Source organism: Ambystoma mexicanum, chromosome 7q (assembly GCF_040938575.1).
Source record: "Ambystoma mexicanum isolate Mex_15411 chromosome 7q, UKY_AmexF1_1, whole genome shotgun sequence".
NCBI lineage: Eukaryota > Metazoa > Chordata > Amphibia > Caudata > Ambystomatidae > Ambystoma > Ambystoma mexicanum.
The window spans coordinates 1,043,502,288-1,043,524,318 of record NC_090941.1 but is presented as its reverse complement, the minus strand read 5'-3'; the positions used below and the strand labels follow the sequence as shown (position 1 = coordinate 1,043,524,318).

Below are 22,031 nucleotides of genomic sequence, written 5' to 3'. Positions count from 1 at the left end.
CTTTATCCCACACTCTTTGTTTGTATTTAGCGTAAGGATTGGCAATAGAGTTTTCTTAGTATAGGCCCTTTACTTTGACAAGATGCCACTAGGACTGCCTTATTATTATTTGATGGCTGTAGCTTGCTCCCATCTTAGATTTAGGCTTAGATTGGGCGTTTTTCCAACCCACATATACAGTTTAGTGAACACTCTCGAACTGTGATCACTTGTGTCTTTCTTTGCTATTGTCACCATGTGTTCCTTACACTGGACAGGGGATGATTAGGTAAGGAATAACAAGGAATCAATTGGTCTGAATGAGGCGACCATTTGGTTCCAGGGATATGACCATAAGGCCATGAGGGCAGTGGTCGAAGTGTACAAAATGTAGTAGTGGACCTATTTTCCCTGCTGGCTTGCCCCAACTCCCCGAAAACCCCATTGCCATGACCCACCAAGGCACAATCCAAACCCCCAGATGCACGTGCTGTTTAAGGTAACAATATGTGCAGTGCACTGAAGTGCAAGTTTCAACTTTGTCCTACACCTCGATCTTAAAACTAAGCAGTTCTGGAATGGTTTCTTTTTCAAATAAAAGTATAGGAATGGTAAAACAATTTAAAAATGTAGAGGAGCACCGCCCTCAACCGCTCCTGCCTACTTCGACCACTAAGTGAGAGTTAGGCCGCTGGTTAAATGAACGAGGCCAATGCCTATAAGGTATGGAAGTGAGAGCATATTTGTATATCCTGCCTGCAACCCGTGTAAATTCTGCCTTGTTTGCAATACCTTGCACATTACCTGTAACTGTTTGATAATGCTCTAAACGTTTTGTGGTGTCCACCTACAGACCATGCTGTATTATATTGTTATGTTGTAATCAATTCAAGCGCCAGGATGCCCCAGGGCCAGGCGGCGCTATACAAATAATAAACTAAACTAAACTAAACTTTGTATAAAGCTAGGAGGACAGCTCTGGGGCAACGCGTTTCTCTTGGAAGCAAGACAACACAGAGCAACGATGGTTCTAATCCCGGTCCTGTGCTTAGAGACTGATCTCCGGGTTGAAGCGCATTATAAAAAATTAATTAATTAATTAATTAATATGAGGTGATGAAGCCAGGATAGACCTTTTGGAAGGTCAGGGCTGAGTTGGTTGCCTAATGTCGAGATCAGCACGTAATGTCTGTGTCACCGGTTCGACATCTGCCAGAGCCATCCTCTCCTTTCAAATTCAGAATTTTAACACATTAGTATTTGTATCATGATGAAACCTGTAATTTTAAAGGTTATTGCTAAAATGCAAATTAATGAGTTATTATTAAGTTTTGTTATCAATGCAACTCATACTAGTTCGACAAAACTATGGCTTCTGCGCAGTGGATGTGGTGTGATACATAACTACGATACTCTACTGCATTGAAAAAAAAAGAATTCCTTGCATGTGCCTCTTACCATTTTCTCCAAACCATAACATGTGTTTAATATGAAAGGAAACATTGGAATTTCTAATAAGGCAGATATAAAACTATCCAGCTTGTATTTCTTATAATGATCCCCTGCCCTAATGGAATTGATGCAGGGTTCATGTTTTCCTCAAGTGGGTTATGCTTGGAGAAATGCGTTGAAGGTGTGAAGAATTATGAAGCTCAGGATGGGCCTGGACTCCCAGATGGCCCTGTGCTCCCAGGGCAGTATTATCCTATAATATATCTTCGCACATCCAGCCTTACAGAAGCAGTATTCTGCAGGGGCTGGCCACGCGTCTTCTCTTCTTCCATACGTTCTTAATTTCAGACTCTTCACCAGGTGAGTCAGTGGAGAACCTGTTTGAAAGTTACGAGATAAGATTAATGTTCTCAATATTTTAATTGCAAGTCTTTTGTATGGTATCCGTAGAAATAACCGAATAAAAAAAATACCTAATGAGAAATTAACGAATTTATTTGGTCGAATTTATTAGGTATTTTGTTCATTTTGGGGTGGGGTAAGGGTGTAGGTGAAGGTGGAGGGATGTTTGGGAGGGTGCTGGGGTCCACCCCTCCCCGAATTTTGTTATTTTTAAAAATCGACCAAAATAAATTCGCTAATTTCTCAGTAGGTATTTTTTGCCGGTCATTTCATGGCAAACCTTTTTTTATGGAATGTAAAACACGTTCTTTAGGAGTCGGGATGGACTTCAATAGAAGCAGACATGTTATGTAGAGATAAACTATAAATGCATAAATACGTCTGCATATAGAAATTGCACATATTAATATTAATGCGTTGTTTTCCATTTCATGAAATTTAGATCAAAAGGGTTAGGGGTCCCAAAGAGTACGGAATACACATATGTATTGTAGGTGAGGTAAATGTGGGAGTGCACTTTTTGGCACTGGGGATAATGCAAGGCGAATGCACAACGATTCCATGTGATAGTTCAGCATTTTGAAGGCCTTCAAAGGCGCAGTATCACTACTTTGTTTTTTCTTTACTCACCGAAAGTTTTTGAAGGTGATCCCCCTGCCCGCTCTCGCCCTGTAAATCGGGGGCTTCACCCTCCAAAGCATCTTGCCCTCTGTCCTCTCCCTTTCCCCTCCAAACCGTTCCCACCCAAGCCCCAAGACGGACAATCATAAACACACACAGACACTCGCTCCCCCACCCCCTCCATCCACACAACCCTCCTCCCAGACCCCCACACAGTCACAAGCACACTTACCTTCTCCACCTCACCCTCCTCCGCCCTTCCACGCTACACACATTCCCCCTCAACCTACATACAAACACTTACCTCTCCTAACCCCGACTCCAGTCTTCCAGTCTGGGCGTGTCGGTTAGCCCCAGCGCACACTCTGTTTAATTTAGAAAAGATTGCTTTGAGCGGTCTCAGAGCATTATTCCATCTCACTTGGGGCATCATGGACCCATGCCCGGTTTGTATAATATCCCATAGGAACTACGTTCCGTTTCTGACACTCCAGTTATGTTTCCATTCCCCTAATAGAATCAATGCAGAGTTCATTGTGGCCTTGGATGGTTTTTGCTTGAAGCTGTTTTCTTCTCCAGTCATGAGTACAGAATGAACAGATTGATCTCCGGCCCTTCACAAGGTAGGTCATCCTTGGAACCCACTTATCAACACTACCTACCTTTCTTTTGCCTCGCCATCTGTTGCTCCTCTTTGGTCTGACCACACTGTAATTCCTTTCACCAATCATTCACCTACATCACCCTTTCTTGCTCATTCTCTTCTTTTCCCTCAGCAGTAAGCCATGCACGAAGCTGGGTATAGAGGATGGCTATCATGCGTTCACAGCAAAGCCCCTTATATTGCTCCTCAGACCCTAAATTGGGGATCTCCATGATTTTTGGTTCATTCCTGCCTTAGACCCTCTTACAGGTGCACCCACAGAATACCCTTCTGAAATGGTTATCTCCAGGACGACTTGCCTTCAAAACTCCGAACAAACTAGGGAAGTGCCGCTGGCACCAACTTGGTAAAGACCTCTATCAACATCAAACCAAGAACTACCAGGGTGCCATGGATCATGGTATGCATGCTTTCTTCTCATCATGTATATCCTCAGGCAAAACAATACAAAAGACATTCTTCACATTATTTCATTCAATGTTGTCTTCTTCTGTCCTCCTCCCACATCATGCATTTGTGTAGAGTTCTGTGGACATCTGCGTCCTTTATTCCATGACAAGCTGAAGTCCATTGGGTCTGCCCCTCCCTGCTAACACTGCATCAGGTTCTACCTCTGAATTGTCCTTTCTGTCCACTGTGCTGTCTCCTGTCTCTCTTTATAGCCTCTTTGAAGATAGTTTGCCATTTTTCTCCTGTGGATCTTTAGACCTCCTCATAAGGCTTAAATCAGGTTCCTCTTTGCACTGTTCTCCTTTTAATCTCTAAAACTATTCCCTGGCAGCCATGACTTTGTGGTATTTACAATTGTGAATGCTTGCTTATGTCTTGCACTGTTTCCTCTTTTCTGAAACTTGCAGTTTTCAATCGCTTGTTGAGGAAACATTCTGCGGTGCCTGTGGTCTATGCAAATCAATGAGCCATTTCTAAGCTTCCTGTAGCTGCTAATGCAGTCCCCTACTATTTCACTACTTCACAACTGCAAACCTAGGTGAAAAATCTCCTATTCATATCTCTTTCAGTTGGGTTTTGGCTTAGGGTGTGGCATTGCATCTGCTGTATGAGTGTTGGTGTTTCTGAGGTGGTAAGGAAGCTGAAATGAGGGGATGAGCAGGACAGTGTCAGTGGCCCAGGGGTATTAGGTAATAATTTATTTATTTGCATTTTTATAGTGCTCACACAGTCCGGGGGCATTGAGGCGCTGTTACAGGAATATATCTTAGTTGCGTATTTATAGCGCACTTATTACCCAAAGGTTTCTATGCGCGGACCTGGGGATCGAACCTGTGTTGCTTTGTGCTGTCTTGTTTCCAAGGCGAGCACGTTGCCGCTGAGCTATCCACCTGGGAAATGTCCCTATATATTTGGTTACCGTACCTAATGTCGCCGGGAAACGTTTGTGGCGATTTTACATAGGAGACCATTTATATACAGACAGAGGGAGAGGGGATTGGTGGGTGTCGCCCACTCCCCTTGAGAATGGCAACATTTTTGCGGCAACATTATCGCATGGAACCCACCCAGGGCAGTATATTTTGGTTCGGCCACAATTCCAGTACCTGGATAACCTGGAAAAGCCCCAGGCATGGAGCAGGGGGAAGGAAACAACAATACACAGAGTCCCTGATAGCCAGCAATTTTGCTGGGGACCCTGGATATACATTTTGGCTGTGAATGCTCCCATGATAGTGATTAGAAGCAGAAGCACAGACCGGAGAACTCTGGGGAGAGAAGACCATGTAGAGAGATACAGTGGGATGTCAATAGTGTGCACCCCTTCTCCTTCACCTCCACCTCCATAGTAGAGACCAGCTAGTGTCTCCAGACATCGAACGCTGCTCTGCCAACATTATCCAATGAAATCCTCATTCTACAGTGCTTGTGACAGCTCAATCAGAACCTGGTGGGAACAGATACTACATGTTTCCCGGATTTGAGCGAGAGTTATTGCCTATCTCATAAAAGCCTGCCTAATGACTTAAAGAAAGTGGTGAAATAGCAGGACTTGGGCTATGGTAAAATACATCATACTACCACTATTCCATTTGTCAACTAAGGACTGCACAAAACCTAATACCTATGAACGGAAGCACTTCATTTTTTGAAAACTATGCACTCAAAAGTCCAACAATGTGTATGTATATGCTACTCTGATATAGGAGATGAGCCTGTGTAAATTAGTGCATGTGAAATCATGTGAACATGGGTGTGTGTGAACTAGTGGTATTGAACAACAACTAGTGACGGATTACGCAACTCAATCAAGGAGATGGTTTGTCCAAGAGACCCGCCTGCCCAAACATTACTTTTCCCTACCCCTATTTCAAGTTACCCTAACTTCCCCCTTCATAGCCACAGCCTCTGCTGATCATAACCATATGTAATTCCCTTTATTTGACCTGCCCAGCTGGTGGACCAAAGCACCTTCCACTCTTCCAAAACTCAGCTACATGTTTCATCTTTGCAGTGCACCATTTGTTGGCTACTACTCCTTTGCTTGCCAACATCACTGACTTCCTATTTAGCAAAGACACATTTTCAAAAAACTCTGCATATGGTTTTGTTGTCTCTCCAAGTTTACCTTCTAACCATCCTAAGTGCTATTGTCCCTCACACTTTCTCCTTTCTGCCGATGTGGCTTTTTTGGTGGTTCCTAGCTTCTGGCAAACCTGGCAATGAAGAGCCTACTGTTCTGATGTCTTACCACCTCCTCATGCAACCCTCTACATTTCTTTATTCATGGGGTACTGGGATACAGTTAAAATGAAAATCTCTCAAAATAAGTTTCTCAAGAAGCTATTGGGGGTACCCATGAGCATCCTAGGTGTAGTGGTAACAATTGAGCTTAGGCAGTCTGGTATTTATTACCATGCCCATCTGAAACCCCTTTTACCCTGCGCCAAGTTATGTACTAGCAATGAATGAAGGGAATACAAGGGTTCTATGCTGGTCGTTCTTGTAAACAATCATACAAAACCATGGGCGTGGCGCCTTCATGCTAAGAATTTGTATTATTATTATTATTAGGCTATTTAATGAGCACGGACCCAGATTCAGGAAGCAATGCTTTACAATCATAGGGTTATGAACACAGTGAGGGAAGATGAGAAAAATAGATCTGGTAGCAACCAGGGGAGGGTGAGGGTTGGCAATTGGCAGCAAAGGATCTACAAGCAACCGGGGGATGGGGGAGACAGTGGGGAGCAGATCACATAATCTCAGGTAGGGTGGGGAGTGCAGCATGTGTGGAGCTAGGTGTTAAGGAGGAGCCATTCCTTGAAGAGGAAGGTATTGACCTCTTTCCTGGACTGTTATTAATGTTCTCTCCAATATTGGTCTAGGTTCTTTCTGTTATAACTCAAAATTCCTAGAACCTGCATATCCAGGGAAGTTAAAAGTGTATTACTGGGGCAGGGTGTTAACGGATACTTTTTTGTAGCAATAAGCGAAAGAGCACATTCCAAAACTATTTAAGAATCAAGCTCACTTTAGGCTTGGAGCAGTGTCTCTCTTGGATCAGCCAGACAGGAGCCAGAATCCTTTACATTATGTTAGGTCTGGGTATTTTACCTGTAGACCTTTACACTAGGAAATGGTCTGCACAAGCAGGTCTGTGCTGCCCGATGTTCAAACCTCAAAAATAGGATGACTATAATGTCCTTTTTTTCTGTCCCTTTTCGATCCCTCTTAAAAGAAGGTGGCTCATTCGCTCTTAAATGCTAACAATGCTGACACTGTGATCAAGGATTTGGTACTTTGTAAAACACCTGCTTGCATATTAAGAGTATTTGCAGCTAGCAGTTACCCAGTTAGGTCCCGCAATTGTCAGAAATATATTTTATGTATAGATTCCCATCCTTTATATTGTTCAAACGGTCTCATAAACCTACGTACGTACCCGTAAAAATATTTGGTTTCCAGATCCTTTGTCTGACTATCTGTGTCCTTTTTACACTTTCTTCTTAAAATGATTCTTCAATCTCTTGAATCTTGGATTTTGGATGATGGTGTGATTTGGTAACACATTTAAAAACTGCTGAATTACTTTAGCTCCACCTTTTATCAAGATTGTTTACACAACTGAAGATATTTTATCAATGATTTTAAATGGGCCATTCAACGGGGAATATGACATCCATCGTTCTTTTTCAGAAAAATGGATAGACTAACAGGCCGATTCATGGAATTAATGTGCGCTGAAATTTTCGGTGCAAGCATGCGAAAGCGTGCAAATCGCAGTGCCAGTGCGAAAATCGCAGCGAAACCCACGCACAGCGATTCATGGAAGTCCGTGCGCGTGTAAATCCCAGGATGTGCGCCAAATATTCTGCGTGGCGCACGCTGGCACACACGTCTCCAAACAGCGTGCGCTACGCGCACAGCAAAATCGCACATAGTGCGGCGCACACAACAAAAGTAGGAGGAACAGGGGGCGTGACACGCGGAATGGGGAAAAACACGTGAAAATGTGGGCGTCACAGGGAAGTACAGGAGGCAAATGCGCGGAACGCCCACACGCATGTTCAAAACACGTATTCATGGATTCGTACGGGGCTAACGTGTGCGCCAAAAAAGACGTGCTAATCCGGAAACATGTACGCCAGCAGGAAGCAGGCATACGTGGACCCGCGCAGCATAAAAGTGCACGCAAACAGCAAACAAGCTCAGACGCCAGGATGAATATACCGTTCCTAGCAGCAGTGGTTGTGGGATACCGCAGGAGGAAGAGGGGGATAGTCAGGCCCAGAATTTTCACACCCAGAACCAGCCTTTTTGGGATGCCTGATGACCAGGTGTATGGGAGGTACAGGTTTCCACCTCACATAATACTCGACCTGGTGAGTGAGTGGGAGGATGACCTCACATCACCCACCCTGTGCTCCCAAGCACTCAGCCCCCTGGAGAAGGTCCTCAATGTACTGCACTTCTTGGCCACTGGATCATTTCAGCGGACAAGTGCTATAGTGGGGGGGGTGGGTGTCACAGGCCACGCAGTCACGCTGCCTACACCAGGTCTTGGCCATCATGACTGCAAGCCCATCAGTCCACAGGCACATATACCTGCCCAGAACACCTGCAGAAAGGCAGGCTGCCGTCCAGGATTTCTACGGGGTGGCACAATTCCCCAAAGTCCTAGGTGCCATTGATTGCACCCATGTGGCTCTACGTCCCCCCAGGGCATCAGAGCACATCTATAGAAACCGGAAGCACTGGCATTCCATCAACGTGCAGGTAGTATGTGATGCCAAGGGACTCATCACCTCAGTATATGCCAACTATCCAGGGTCCACCCACAACAGTTTTATTTACAGAATGTCAACCCCAAAACCGGGACCTAGAAGCTGGGCGGCATGGCGTTACATGGCTGCTCGGTGAGTATAAATGCCACAGCACATGCATGCATGTCAGATACTGAGTAATGTCACAACCCCACTAATGATACCCATCACCACCTCCCCAGGGGACAGTGCCTACCCTCTGAGCACCCACATGACGCCGCCAATTCGGAACCACGCCACCCGAGGTAAGATACAACACAGCCCACATTGCAACCCGGGACATAGTGGAGCGCACATTCGGAGTGCTCAAGTCACGCTTTCGCTCCCTTGACCGTTCTGGCAGGCAGCTGTTATATGCTCCCCCAGTAGTGTGCAGGATCATAGTGGCAGCATGTGCCCTGCACAACGTTGCAACACGCCGGGGCCTGCCCGTGGACATGGTGGTGCCCCCACATCCCCAATCACATGTACGCCCGCTGTGCATGGGAGGGGAAAGGGCACGGTGTGAGGCAGCCCGTACGCAGCTGGTGGCTAATTACTTCACCTAAAATCACACCCCTGTGGAGTGCACACAGCCCTGGCACATACCAGCTGACAATCAATGATGATGACATAAGGGACAGTCAACTGTCACAACCATACCAGCCTGAGATTGGTCACCTGGAAGTGTTACATTGTGTGCATCCCTACCTACACAAACACCACCAATGCTGTGTCATCAAAAGACACACTTCTATGCTGCTAAATTAATTACCCCCTTGCAAAATACAACATGACAACAGTGCGATGACACCCAACCCCTCCCCAGCACCGCCACCCAACACACCATGGCATGTCATGCTATGTGAGAGCAAACAAAGCAATCCCCAAAACCTGACACAAGTGTCACAAAGTACAGTGTCCCTAATGGAAACTGGCCACACACAATATGCTCTCAGCAATGTAGAACTAACAACACACATGACCAAATACTTACCAACAATACAATGCAGCTACACAACCTCAAACATAGCAAAAACATGACAGTAATAAGTTAAAGTAGTCAGACGGTGAGTTCAGTAGTCAAAACCTGTTTATGCCAGGACATCGACCCCTTCCAACTGTACAGTGTTGCTGCCACACAAATGTGTAAGTGCACTGCTTACAACATGAACTCCATCTCCAAAGTAGACGGCCTTGTGAAGACCTGAGGAATGAACCTGCAAATTAGGAGGAAGACATGGATGCACAAGCACATATCAATACACCATGCAGTGTACAATACAACAACAATATCCACTAGGAATGTATACACAGTATTGACTACAGACTGCCCACACAGCTCATGGGAGTCCAACGTCACTGTGTAATTCACTGTCACTTGGGCACACCCTTTGCAAGCCCATGGAAACGGGAAGCAGGAGGGGTGTGTGTCTCACAAACCCAAGCATCTAACCCAAACTCAGGACAAGCCTGCATGTGCCCAGCCGGAATACAATGGATGCCCACGGGAGCCACATAAGGCAACACACTGTAAAAAAAAATCAAAAATGGCCATGTGGGGGATGGGGGGGAGGCCACCCAGGAGGTCCGAGGACAGGTGTGCACCAACAGCCACCTGTGTGGATGTTGGGAAAAAAAAACATCTCCATGGGCTCATGGTCTGCACGGCTATGCCAATGTGGGAGAACTGCTGCTGTCGCTCTCATCACCCTCTGCTGTTGCCACAGGAGGTGGTGGTGCTCTGGGAGGCAGCCCACGCAAAGCCCTGGTATGGTCCTCCATGGCAGCAAGCATGCAGTTGTGGAAGGTCTCGTTCTGGAGGATTATAGTGCGGAGATCCCCATGCAGCACCTGACGTGATGCCCGGATCTCCTCCCGAGTTGCCTGTATCTCAGCTGAGAGCGAACGTGTGAGCCGCTCCAGCTGCTGTTCTGTCCTCAAGTTAGTGGAAGCCTCAAGGTCAACAAGAGTCTCCCTGAGGTGATCGAGTTCTACCCTCAGGGCTTCCCTGTGGCCCTGGGACTCTATTGATATCGATTGGCGTAGAGTCTCCAGTGCCGCCCATCGATCCCTGTTGGACGCCAACATGTCTTCCCTGTGTGATTGGCAAATGGAGTCTGTTGCCTGCTGTAGTTGCTCCATCTGCCTTTCAGGGGGGACAATGGAAGTGGCCACCCTCTCCATTGCTTGAGCCATCATCTCAACTGATGCTGCCTGTTGGGTTGCCATACCGTACATGGATTGTTCCCATACTGTATTGCCTGGTGGCATTCAGCCACCGCGTCGGCGGGCACCACAATTGTTTGGGGCAAGGCGATCTGCGCCTTGCTGCGCTGGCACTGCCTGAGGCTGCAGGACTGCATTCCCCCTCTGATCTGCTGGCCCAGGAACAGGATCAAATATTGTGGAGTGTGACCCTGCATCCGTAACCACCAAGGTGGATTTACCAACACTGACATCCCCATAGAGGGTTCTACCCCTGGTACAGGTGGGTTGGACAGAACAGAATCCCTGCCAGAAACACTTACCTGCGAAGGAACATAGGTCTCATCATCCGAATCAGCACCTGAATCATAGAGGTCCGGGGAGGTGCACCCAGAGACACCCCTGGACAGAATGGTCTGCAGCAAGAGTGGGTTCTCACCCACCACCACACCACGTCCCCCACTGGTGGCCGGTCGTGCCTGAGATTCCTCCTGGGTCTGCACCATCTCCTCAACCTCAACAGCATCAAGTGCGTCATCCCCTGCAAAAACATGAAAGACAAAAAATGGAAACAGGCATTAGCACCATAGAACACAAATAGGCCTGAAATGCTACAGAACCAGTACATGATTTACACATGTCCCACATGACTATAACCCTCCCATGCATTCACTGTCACTAAGTTGGAAGGGGAGGCAAAAGGCAGACACTGATGACACCAAGATGGAAGAGCAACACATTTGCTGCATGCTGGGTAGCACTGCCATCACACATTGGCCTTTGAGTGGCATGTCCAATACACATACATGACACATACCATCACACAGATGGCATGTACCATAGCCATGGTACATTCCACAAGTACATCCATATGTCAGTGAATGAGTACTGTCAGCCATCCATGTGAGATGGACATGATGAGATGAAAAATGCTACATAGTGTGACAAAATATGCATGTGCCACACACTGCAACACATCCAGTGTACAAAAATACAGTGATTGCAGGCCGATGTACACATCAATGGTTGTGCACTTCAACATGACAGGAACCAACTATCATGTTCCACAATCAAACAGGCCCCAGAAATTCATGTGATCAGGCCAATACTCAATCAGCCTGAATGGTCAAATCATTCACCTAAAATGTGGGCCAATGTGGGGTTCATCAATGGCAGAAGCATGTCACAAATGTGACAATAGGGCTGAGGAATGCGTAGCAAAAGTGGGAGAATTGAAACAATCAGCCTGAGCGAACACTGAAAAATACAAACAATGTTGTTCCAAGATGCCACTTCAAGCTGCATTAATGTTGCGCTAAATTACTACTGTGGACAGAAGGGATACTTTCACACCCAAATCCAAGGCCGCTGAATGTTTTGGATGAAGCACATGGGTGACTCATACCACTCAGGCACACACACCCTCACCTGGCACTCAATCAGAACCCGTCACCCAAACAACATACACATGCATTACACACACATGCATGGGCACTCACCGGACAATGCATCATAATCAGGTAGTTCTCCCACACCTTGGATCTGTTCCTCTGTGATGAAGGCCCCAGCAACAGACTCATGTTCAGTGAGTTCATTGTCCTCTTGTGGAGACCCACCGCCAGTCACCAGAGTAGCGGCATGATTTGAGGCCAGCTTGTTCTTTGCTCTGCGTTTCAAGTCATTCCACCGCTTGTAGCAATCATCAGCTGTGCCCCTCACAAACCAAGGGCACTCATGCGGTCGGCGATGGTCTGCTAGTGTGCCCTACGTTGACCAGGTGTGGTCTTGCACCCTGCAGTCACCAACATTTCGCAGCTATGTGCCGACAAATAGGACACAAGTGAATCAAGTTCCGTGACATTAAAGCAAGGCTTCCTTGATGTGCCGGAGTGTGTAGCCGTGTCTGGGGTCTCAGCCTGTCGTGCCAGAGCACCCTTCTTCCTCTTCTTTAAAGGTGGAGCAGAGCCAGAGTGGCTTACGCCGCTCTGGTCAGTAGGGGCAGAATCACCGGTGGACTGGGTAGTAGGAGTGTGGGAATGCACAATGACCATAGGTATTGATGCAGGCATTGGTTGCAGGGTAATGTTGGCAGGGGGAACGTCGGTTTGATGGACCTGGACTGACACTGTCCTGGCTGGGAGAGTCAGAGCTGGGGCAGATGGAGCTGCAGCTGCCCCTGCAGCCTCCCCACCCTGCATACTTGGGGCAGCAGATGATACAGCTGCCCCAGATCCACGTGGCTTGGTGACAACAACTTGCACCGCCACATGCGGCCTAGACTTGCTGACCTGGAAGTCAGCCTGGGAGTCATCCTGTGCCAGGTCAGGTGCCACAACGGGCTGGTCCAACAGGGGCTGAACTGAGATGGTGTCAGCCACGTTTCCCTCAACCATGGGGGGGGGGGGCATGGGTGTCCCTGATTGTTCCTCCACACATGGGGGTATATGGACACCCTGCAAATCCCGGCCACATCCCCTACCGCGCCCACCACGCCCACCTTTTGAAGGTCGGCCACCTTTGCCTCCCTTACCGCTTGGTTGCCTCCCAACCATGGCACTGATGTTGTTGTGAGTATGGGAGTTGCAGTAAACTATTGTCCTGGGCAATTGGGGGTCAAAGGGGTAGGATACTAGATGGAATTCGTACCATAGTGCTCTAACAAGGCTGTCTGGCCCCCTGAGGGAAGGTCACGCAACGCACTGGCAGCCCAAAATCAAACATTAACGTGCACGCAACCCCTCGTAGACCACATGCGTGAAAAAATCAACCCGCACTACGCTGTGGCACCCAGAAACACAAAAATAAGAGTGCGCATAATACACGCAGCCTACAATGACCTCTGAAGGGGAACGTGACACACGGGGCAAGCACAGTTGCTAAGTACGTGCGGAACTCACCGTCTGCCTGGAAAAAGAACATGAAAAATATGCACGTGTGCGTGTTGGCAACACCCCGGCCAAATGAAGAATTGTACGCTGTCTGAGGAGACAGGACAAAAGGAGAAGTGAACTGTGTTTGAGGAAACAGCCCAACAAAAAATCAGAAAAGAGCTGTCAGAGGTAACAGGGAGTACGAACTACAAACGCTATGAAGTAATCGCGTGTGAACCGACAAGAAGTACAGATTTCACCCACTCGCTCTCGACGAAAAGCACGTACAAGGAAATGGCGTCCTACACGTAGCTTTTAAACCGGCCCACACGTACACATCAGACACACGTGTACGCTGGCCCTTTCCTCCAATTACACGCGTTGACACTCGGACATGCAGTTCTTCCACGTGTGCTCTGTCATCACGTGCTATGAGGGAAACGGCCGTGCGCGTAATGTAACTTACGCGCTAAGGGCCTTTGGTCCAATGAAATCACGTGTGTTTGCTGACGTGCTTATGCGCTAAGGCCCTTTCCTAGAATTACACGCTGACGTGCAATTTATTCACGTGCCAAATCACTCCGTATCAAGCTGGCCACACTAAAACACACGGAAGACCACGCTCCTGTCCAGAAGGCCGAATTACTGCCCCTCAGAGCCCCGAGCACGCTCCCACCTGCCATCTGCTGCTGCCTGACTGCCTGCTGCCCACGTGCCCTGCCATTTGCTGCCTGCACGTCAGTCAGGGGTGTAATTGCTGTGACCACCCCTGCTGGAACCAAAGCCTCCCGACTGGGATTCCATGACTCCACAGCCCAGCCCCAGGACCCAGTTGCCCACCCACTCCTGCCTCTGGGGTTGCCATGTCCAGCACAACACCATCTGGCAGCACTAGCAACCCCCAGCCAGAGAGGCAGAGGGCCAACAGCTTCACTGCCACCGAAGTTGGTGTCCTGGTGGAGCATGTCCTGGGGCACTATGATGCCCTCTTTGGAAGTTTGCGCACCGACAATGAAGGACGGCCCAGGATCTGGATGGACATCGTGACTGCCATCAACGCGGAGGCGGTGGCAGTCCGCGATTTACATCATGTCAAGAAGCGCTAGGAGGACTTCAGGTCCAGGACCCTCAACAAGGCCCGGCACCTCGCTAAGGCAGCGGATGCCAAGGGGCACCGGGGCCAGTAGTCAAACCATTCAATGAGGGTCCTGGAATGCATATGCCCAGCGCTCTACGTCCAGATCCTTGAGAGGCAGACCCGTCTGGAGTCGAGCGGTAAGTGTACATGCATGTTGATAGTATGCTGTGCGTGTCGTGGTATGCCAGTACTGTGCAGGTTGCACATGTGTTTATGTAGGGCCTTGTAGGGATGTGTATGAACATGGGCGTGAGGATGCCACATGTGAGTCCTCTCAGTTGTGAGACACATTGATGGTGTATGTGTTGGTAAGCATGCTGGGCAAATGCAGGTGTGGGAGCACACATGTTTGAATTTCTGTATATGTACATTGGCATGGTTGTGGCATGGATGGTGGTTCATAATGCATGTATCTGCACTGTGTACATGTGCATGTATGTGTATCTGACACGTGTGCAACTGTGATGCAACATGGTTGCACGTGACACTGATATGTAGAAAGATGAATGGCAGATGTGACATGTATGGCGATCTCATCACTGCAACAGTTGGAGGAGATGTAGACATGCATGTAAGTGTGGTGGCGTGTGTGCATGTCTAGTGCACTCCTTGTGTTTCATGTGATGTCAGTCTCACCTTTGGCTGTTCATGCTGTTGTATGTGTATGGATGGTGCTGCCTGGTGCAATATTGCTGTTGAAATGTTCATGTGTGTGAGTTAAAATGACATGTGTGTCGTGGAGTGTGATGCTGTGTCTGTAGTTAAACAATGCCACTCACGTGCAACTGTCATGTGTGTATCAGTCCATTGCACAGTGCCCTGATGCCTGTGTTTTATCTCTCCCTGTCTGCAGCGTCAACTGAAGAAGAGGGCGGAGAGGGTGCTGTGGAGCACAGCGGCAGGGATCATCCCACCAGCCAGAGACGCAAGGCCCGGCTCCCCTCCCAGGTTGTCATCTTGTTGGGGAGTGAGGAGTCCGGTGCCGCGTCCCAGGCCGCAGCTGCCGAGGGAAGGTCCAAGAGGCGTAGGTCGGAGTTGGACTCCTCGGCAGCAGAAGGGGCAGCTGAGACCCCACAGGGTCTTACGGAGGAAGATGGCACGGAGTCATCCAGGTTGGTGTGGGGTTTGGTGGAGGAGGAGGCCGTGCAAGGGACAGACACAGGGTCTGGAGGTGGGGATTCCACTGGTGCTAGTGGTGCAGTGCAGGGGCAGGGACAGGAGGCAGCATAGGCCACCGCGGAGGTGCCTGTGTGTAATCCTGTCCCCGATACTGCGACTGCATCATCCCGCACCAGCAGGGATGCCTACGTCCAGACCCCTTTTCAGGGAGGGCATCCGCTTACAACAACTGGCCTTCCTCTCCCTGCGGACGTGGCTATCCGGGTCGGGTTGAGCCTGTCCTGGGTGGGGTGGCGTTGCTTCAACGGGCCATGCGAGGTGACCTGCAGTCTTTTCATGAGGAGACTGCATGTCATCTCGAATGGCTCGTTTACTGCGTTGACCTACTGGGGCAGCTCACCAGGGCCGGATTCCTCCGTTTGCTGGACCTTGTTCCGACCCCCTCCTCAACTGAACCCCATATGTGCCAGTCGTACTCCATGCCATCTTCCCACCCATGTATCACCTGGGTACCATGTGGAGCTGCCTCTGAGCCTGTGGCCAGGCTGGTGGAGGACACATCCCTGCCACAGTCGGGAGTCGGACATCCAGCAGGGGTGGCCACATCAAAAACTGCACCCCAGCCGGAGGAGGATGTGCAGGCAGCAAGAGCCATGGCACAGGCAGAGGCACAGCAGCAGCAGCAACAAGGTGGGAGCCATGATGGCTCGGGGCACGCTCCCACCTGCCATCTGCTGCTGCCTGACTGTCTGCTGCCCACGTGCCCTGCTATTTGGTGCCTGCACATCAGCCATCTGCAGGGGTCCAGTTGCTTTGTCCACCCCTGCTGGAACAGAAGACTCCCGACTGGGATACCATCACTCCACAGCCCAGCCCCAGGACCCAGTTGCCCACCCAGTTGCCCGCCCACTCCTGCCTCTGGGGTTGCCATATCGGGCACATCTCCATCTGGCACCACTGGCAACCCCCAGCCAGAGAGGCAGAGGGCCACCAGCTTCACTGCCACCGAAGTTGTGGAGCATGTCCTGGGGCATTATGATGCCCTCTTCAGAACATCACGCGCCAACAAGGAAGGACGGGAGAGGATCTGGGACGACGTAGTGGTTGCCTTCAACGCGGAGGAGGTGGCAACCCGCGACATCAAGCACTTCAAGAAGCCCTGGGAGGACTTCAGATCCAGGACCCTCCACAAGGCCCGGTGCCTCGCGGAGGGGGGCCGGGCACACATAAGTAAAATCCAGATGGGGGTCCTGGAACGCGTAGGCCCAGCACTCCACGCCCAGATCCATCGGAGGCAGACCGGTCTGGAGTTGAGCGGTAAGTGGCCAAGCATTGCTGTGTGAGACAGGGCATGTTGCATTGTGCTGGTAGTCTGATGCTTGCCTGTATGTGTGACATAGGCCATGTATGGATGTGTGTGTGTAGGGACATCATGGTCATGCATGTGAGACCAGTTATGTGTGAACCACATGGTTGGAGCATGTGTTTTGATGCAATATGGGGAGCTCTATGCGGAATGCACAAATGAAAGCATGGCTGTCTCTGTTCCTGGAGAAGGAGGGGGGGTGAGGAATGGGTGCTGATGTCATGTACATGTATGGTGCACATGTGTGTGTGTGTGCCTGAGAAGTGTGTGTGTGACTTTGAAACGCCATGGATGCATGTGACTTTGAAGGCAACATCGTGGTTTCTGGGGCCCTTCTACATGGATGTTGATGTTGATTGCAGGCGCCGGGACTTTTTCTGCATGTGTGTTGTGTGCATTCACCCATGTGTTGTGGAATGACAGGATGGAAGTGACATTTGACAGTGCCACTCATGTGTTTTTGCGTCCTGTCTAGGTTATTTTGTACTGTACCCTGATGCTTGTGTTCTATGTCTCTCTCTACACTGCGTCAAGTGAAGAAGTGGGCGGAGACGGCGCTGTGGAGCCAAGCGGCGGGGATGCCTTCACTGGGCGGCGACGCAAGGCCCAGCCACCCTCCCAGGAATTACCATCATCCGGGAACGAGGGGCTGGTGCTGCGTCTGCCACAACGGCTGTTGCGGAAGGGCCGGGTGAGCCCCCACAGGGGCTTCCAATGGCGGAAGACGGTGTGGAGACATCCAGGTTGGTGGTCTCCACAGAGGAGGAGGAGCCCGCTACTGAGCCGCACATGGGGCCTGGTGGGGGTAGTACCACTGGTGCAAGTGGTGCAGTCCATGGCCAGAGTCAGGAGGCCGAGCACAGGTCACCGCAGAGGGGCCTGTGCATGTTGCTGTCCCCGACCCTGTGATTGCACCACCATGCACCAGCAGGGAGGCCCCCTCCCAGGCCCGTCCGCAGGTAGGGGAGCGTGCCATGTCATCTGCCTCTCCACTACCTGTGGACAAGGGGTCCCACGGACGTATGGGCTCTGTCCTGGTTGGTGTCGCATTGCGCGCGCGTGTCATTCGTGATGACGTGCGTTCTTCCTGGGCGGAGAACGCACGCCATCACGGAGAGCAGCGTCATGATGTGGCACTGCTGGGAGGGGCCCTGGTTGGTAGGTTCCTACATGTGTCATGCACTCTGGCGGACCTCTCCTCCTCTGTGGAGACTATGCGCCAGTCGTTCTCCACTCCGTCTTCCGGCCCAGATTCCACCAGGGCCCCCTGTGGACCTGGCCCGACCAACACAGCCAGCTTGGTCGAGCTCACATCCCTGCCACAGTCGGGAGTCAGCGGCCCAGCAGGGGTGGACACCACAACTGGAGACCAGCTGATGGAGGATGTGCAGACACCATCAGACACGGCACATGGACAGCAGCAGCAGGAGCAAGCTCTTGGTGGGAGCAATGATGGCTCGGGGCCATCAACATCGGAGGGGCAGGCATCGGCCGGAGGGCAGGAGGACCCAGGAATGGGAGTGTCTTCCATGTGTCACCGGTTGGGCCAGCAGATAGGTGCGGAGCGGCAGAAGAGGCGCAGCTCACCATGGTCGGGCTTTGAGGCGGGCAGAGTGCCTCGAGGCAACTCGCAGGGGGTTGGAACAGGCCATGAGTGCCTCCCTGCGAGACCTCGGGGCAAGGACAGAGGCCCGCCTCTGGCAAATAGACATGGAGTTCGATGATGCCCTGGCCTGGGACACCACAGAGTGAGCCGCTGGACTTGCCCGCCGCCATTGTATATAGTTAGATAGTGTTAGGTTTCCTTTCGTTTTTTCTTTATTTTGGTTGCGCTTGGACAATGCACCACGTTTTTGTATATAGTTTTTTATTAGGTAGTATTTTTGATAGGTTTCATTTCATCAGTTGGGCTCATGGACCCTGGATTGTTCATCTGTACATAGTTCACCATTGGATTATTCTCTTTTTTTATTTTCACCATGGAGCAATTGTTTTCACTTTCTTTTTTCCCTTGGATTTGCTTTGTTGGACTGTGAATTTGGACACCATTTCTTTTGGATTTCTTTGGATTATGATTTCTTGTTTTTTATTCTTTTACAAACATGCAGCTTTTCTTTTATTATTCCCATTGTTGTGTGTTGGATTTTAATTACATTCATGTTGTGTTTAATACAGTTTTTTCTTCATACTTCGATGTGTGGTATTATCTCATTGGTTTCATGCATGTCATGATATGGGTTTTCACATTCACTTGCACCCATTGTGTGTGACGGACATGTGTTCATTTACATACTTGCCATTAGGGGTTGTATCATGTAATTGCCTTTTCTATGTGGGTGGATGCAATACTTGGTTGGGTCTTTGGGCTGGGGAGGCTGGCCATAAGGGCCATGATTGAGGATCGTCATGACCTGGGGGCAGGGGGACATGAGAAGGACATGAGTGGGGGCCTGCTGGCAGGTGCCCTGCACTGCTGGGGGGTGGGGGTGCAAAGGGACATGAGTGGGGGCCTGCTGGCAGGTGCCCTGCACTGCTGGGGGGTGGGGGTGCAGGGGGACATGAGTGGGGGCCTGCTGGCAGGTGCCCTGCACTGCTGGGGGGTGGGGGTGCAGGGGGACATGTGTGGGACATGAGTGGGGGCCTGATGGCAGGTGCCCTGCACTGCTGGGGGGTGGGGGTGCAGGGGGACATGAGTGGGGGCCTGCTGGCAGGTGCCCTGCACTGCTGGGGGGTGGGGGTGCAGGCGGACATGAGTGGGAGCCTGCTGGCAGGTGCCCCTAACTGCTGGAGGGTGGGGGTGCAAAGGGACATGAGTGGGGGCTTGCTGGTAGGTGCCCCTGACTGCTGGGGGGTGGGGGTGCAAAGGGACATGAGTGGGGGCCTGCTGGCAGGTGCCCCTGACTGCTGGGGGGGTAGGGGTGCAAAGGGACATGAGTGGGGGCCTGCTGGCAGGTGCCCCTGACTGCTGGGGGGTGGGGGTGCAGGGGGACATGAGTGTGGGCCTGCTGGCAGGTGCCCCTGACTGCTGGGGGCTGGAGGTGCAAATGGACATGCGTGGGGGCCTGCTGGCAGGTGCCCCTGACTGCTAGGGGGTGGGGGCGCAGGGGGACATGAGTGGGACATGAGTGGGGGCCTGCTGGAAGGTGCCCTGCACTGCTTGGGGGTGGGGGTGCAGGGGGACATGAGTGGGGACCTGCTGGCAGGTGCCCCTGACTGCTGGGGGTGGGGGTGCAAAGGGACATGAGTGGGGGCCTGCTGGCAGGTGCCCCTGACTGCTAGGGGGTGGGGGTGCAAAGGGACATGAGTGGGACATGAGTGGGGGCCTGCTACAGGTGACCCTGACTGCTGGGGGATGGGGGTCCAACGGGACATGAGTGGGGTCCTGCTGGTAGGTGCCCCTGACTGCTGGGGTGTGGTGGTGCAGGGGGACATGAGTGGGTGATCAGTAGTGCAAGCTGACATGTGGCTTGGCTGGGGGGTAGGCCCATGGTAGATGGGCTGCCTGTGGGACATGACCAGGGGTGCAGGGTAGTCCCCTGTGGTGTGGGCTGCCTGCAGGGGCCGTGGAGGGTGTAGAGGGAACACCTGGGAGGACCCACACTGCCAATTCACGTGTAGGACTCCCCGCGCACCCCCGAAATTCAGTACACCACTCTGACAGCAAAATCACGTGTGAAACTTCCAGCGCACCCCAGGAATACACGTACCCTGCTCAAATCGCATGTGAAACTTCCCACGTACCCCAGTTATACACGTACCATGCTCGCACAGGGCCAATCGCGTGTGAAACTTCCCACGAACCCCAGTAATACACGTACCCCATTCGCACAGGCCCTTTCGTGTGTGAAAGTTCACGCGAACCCCAGTAATACTCGTACCCCACTCGCACAGGCCCTTTTGCGTGTGAAACTTCCCGCGAACCCCAGTAATACACATACCCCACTCGCACAGGCCCTTTTGCGTGTGAAACTTCACGCAAACCTCAGTAATACACGTACACCACTCGCACAGGCCCTTTCGCATGTGAAACTTCCTGCAAACCCCAGTTATACATGTACCCCACTCGCACAAGCCCTTTCGCGTGTGAAACTTTACTCGAACTCCAGTTATACACATACCCCACTCGCACAGGCCGTTTCGCATGTGAAACTTCCCGTGAACCCCAATTATACACGTAGCCCACTCGCACAGGGCATTTCATGTGTGAAACTTCCCGCGAACCCCCGTAATGCACGTACCCTGCTCCAATCACGTGGGAAACTTACAGCGAACCACAGTTATATACGTACCCCACTCGCACAGGCCCTTTCGCGTGTTAAACTTCCAGCGCACCCCCGAAATACATGTACCTGGATCCAATCGCATGTGAGACTTCACGCGAACCCCAGTTATACACGTACCCCACTCGCACAGGGCCTATCGCGTGTCAAACTTCACGCGAACCCCAGTAATACCCGTTCCCCGCTTGCCATTTGCTGTTTGGCAGCCCTGTAAACTGGTCCAGGGTTAGCACAGCCCTTTGAGCTGGATTGGGGATTTTGATGGCTTTTCCTTGTGCAGGGGCGTTCTTGGGTGCGTAACTGGCGCTGCTGCAGGGTTGCTGTGCCACTCTGCGCCACGGCTGGATTTGGAGGCTAAAATCCATGAATACGCTGTGCGCAGAAATTGATTTTAGCGCACGCGGCTGGTGCAGGCATTCGCACGCGCACACTGTGCGCCAGCTGCGTGCGCCACTTGTGCGCGAAATTCTATGAATTACCCCTTACTTGTTTCAATGATTTTCTTTATTTGTGGTAATGTTTTCAGGAGGTTATAGGAATTGAACATTTGCACCTAGATGCAGGATTTCTGCTTGATTCTGGAAGGATATGTGCGTTATAAATTACAAATCAAATCAACCTCTGCCCTCTCCTTTCATCTGCCCTTTCCTTGGCCCTCTTCCTAAAATCCAAACCCA

The 22,031-nt window shown here is 50.7% G+C and overlaps 1 protein-coding gene across 1 annotated transcript in view; it reads left to right on the top strand.

Moving 5' to 3' along the window:
* Positions 1 to 678: 678 nt before the first annotated feature.
* LOC138528120 (olfactory receptor 51A4-like) overlaps positions 679 to 22,031 on the top strand; it is a 77,488-nt gene continuing 56,135 nt past the window's right edge. Inside the window, exon 1 of the mRNA XM_069639573.1 lies at positions 679 to 702. Coding sequence (XP_069495674.1) covers positions 679 to 702 — 24 coding nt within the window. The remainder of the gene's footprint in view (positions 703 to 22,031) is intronic.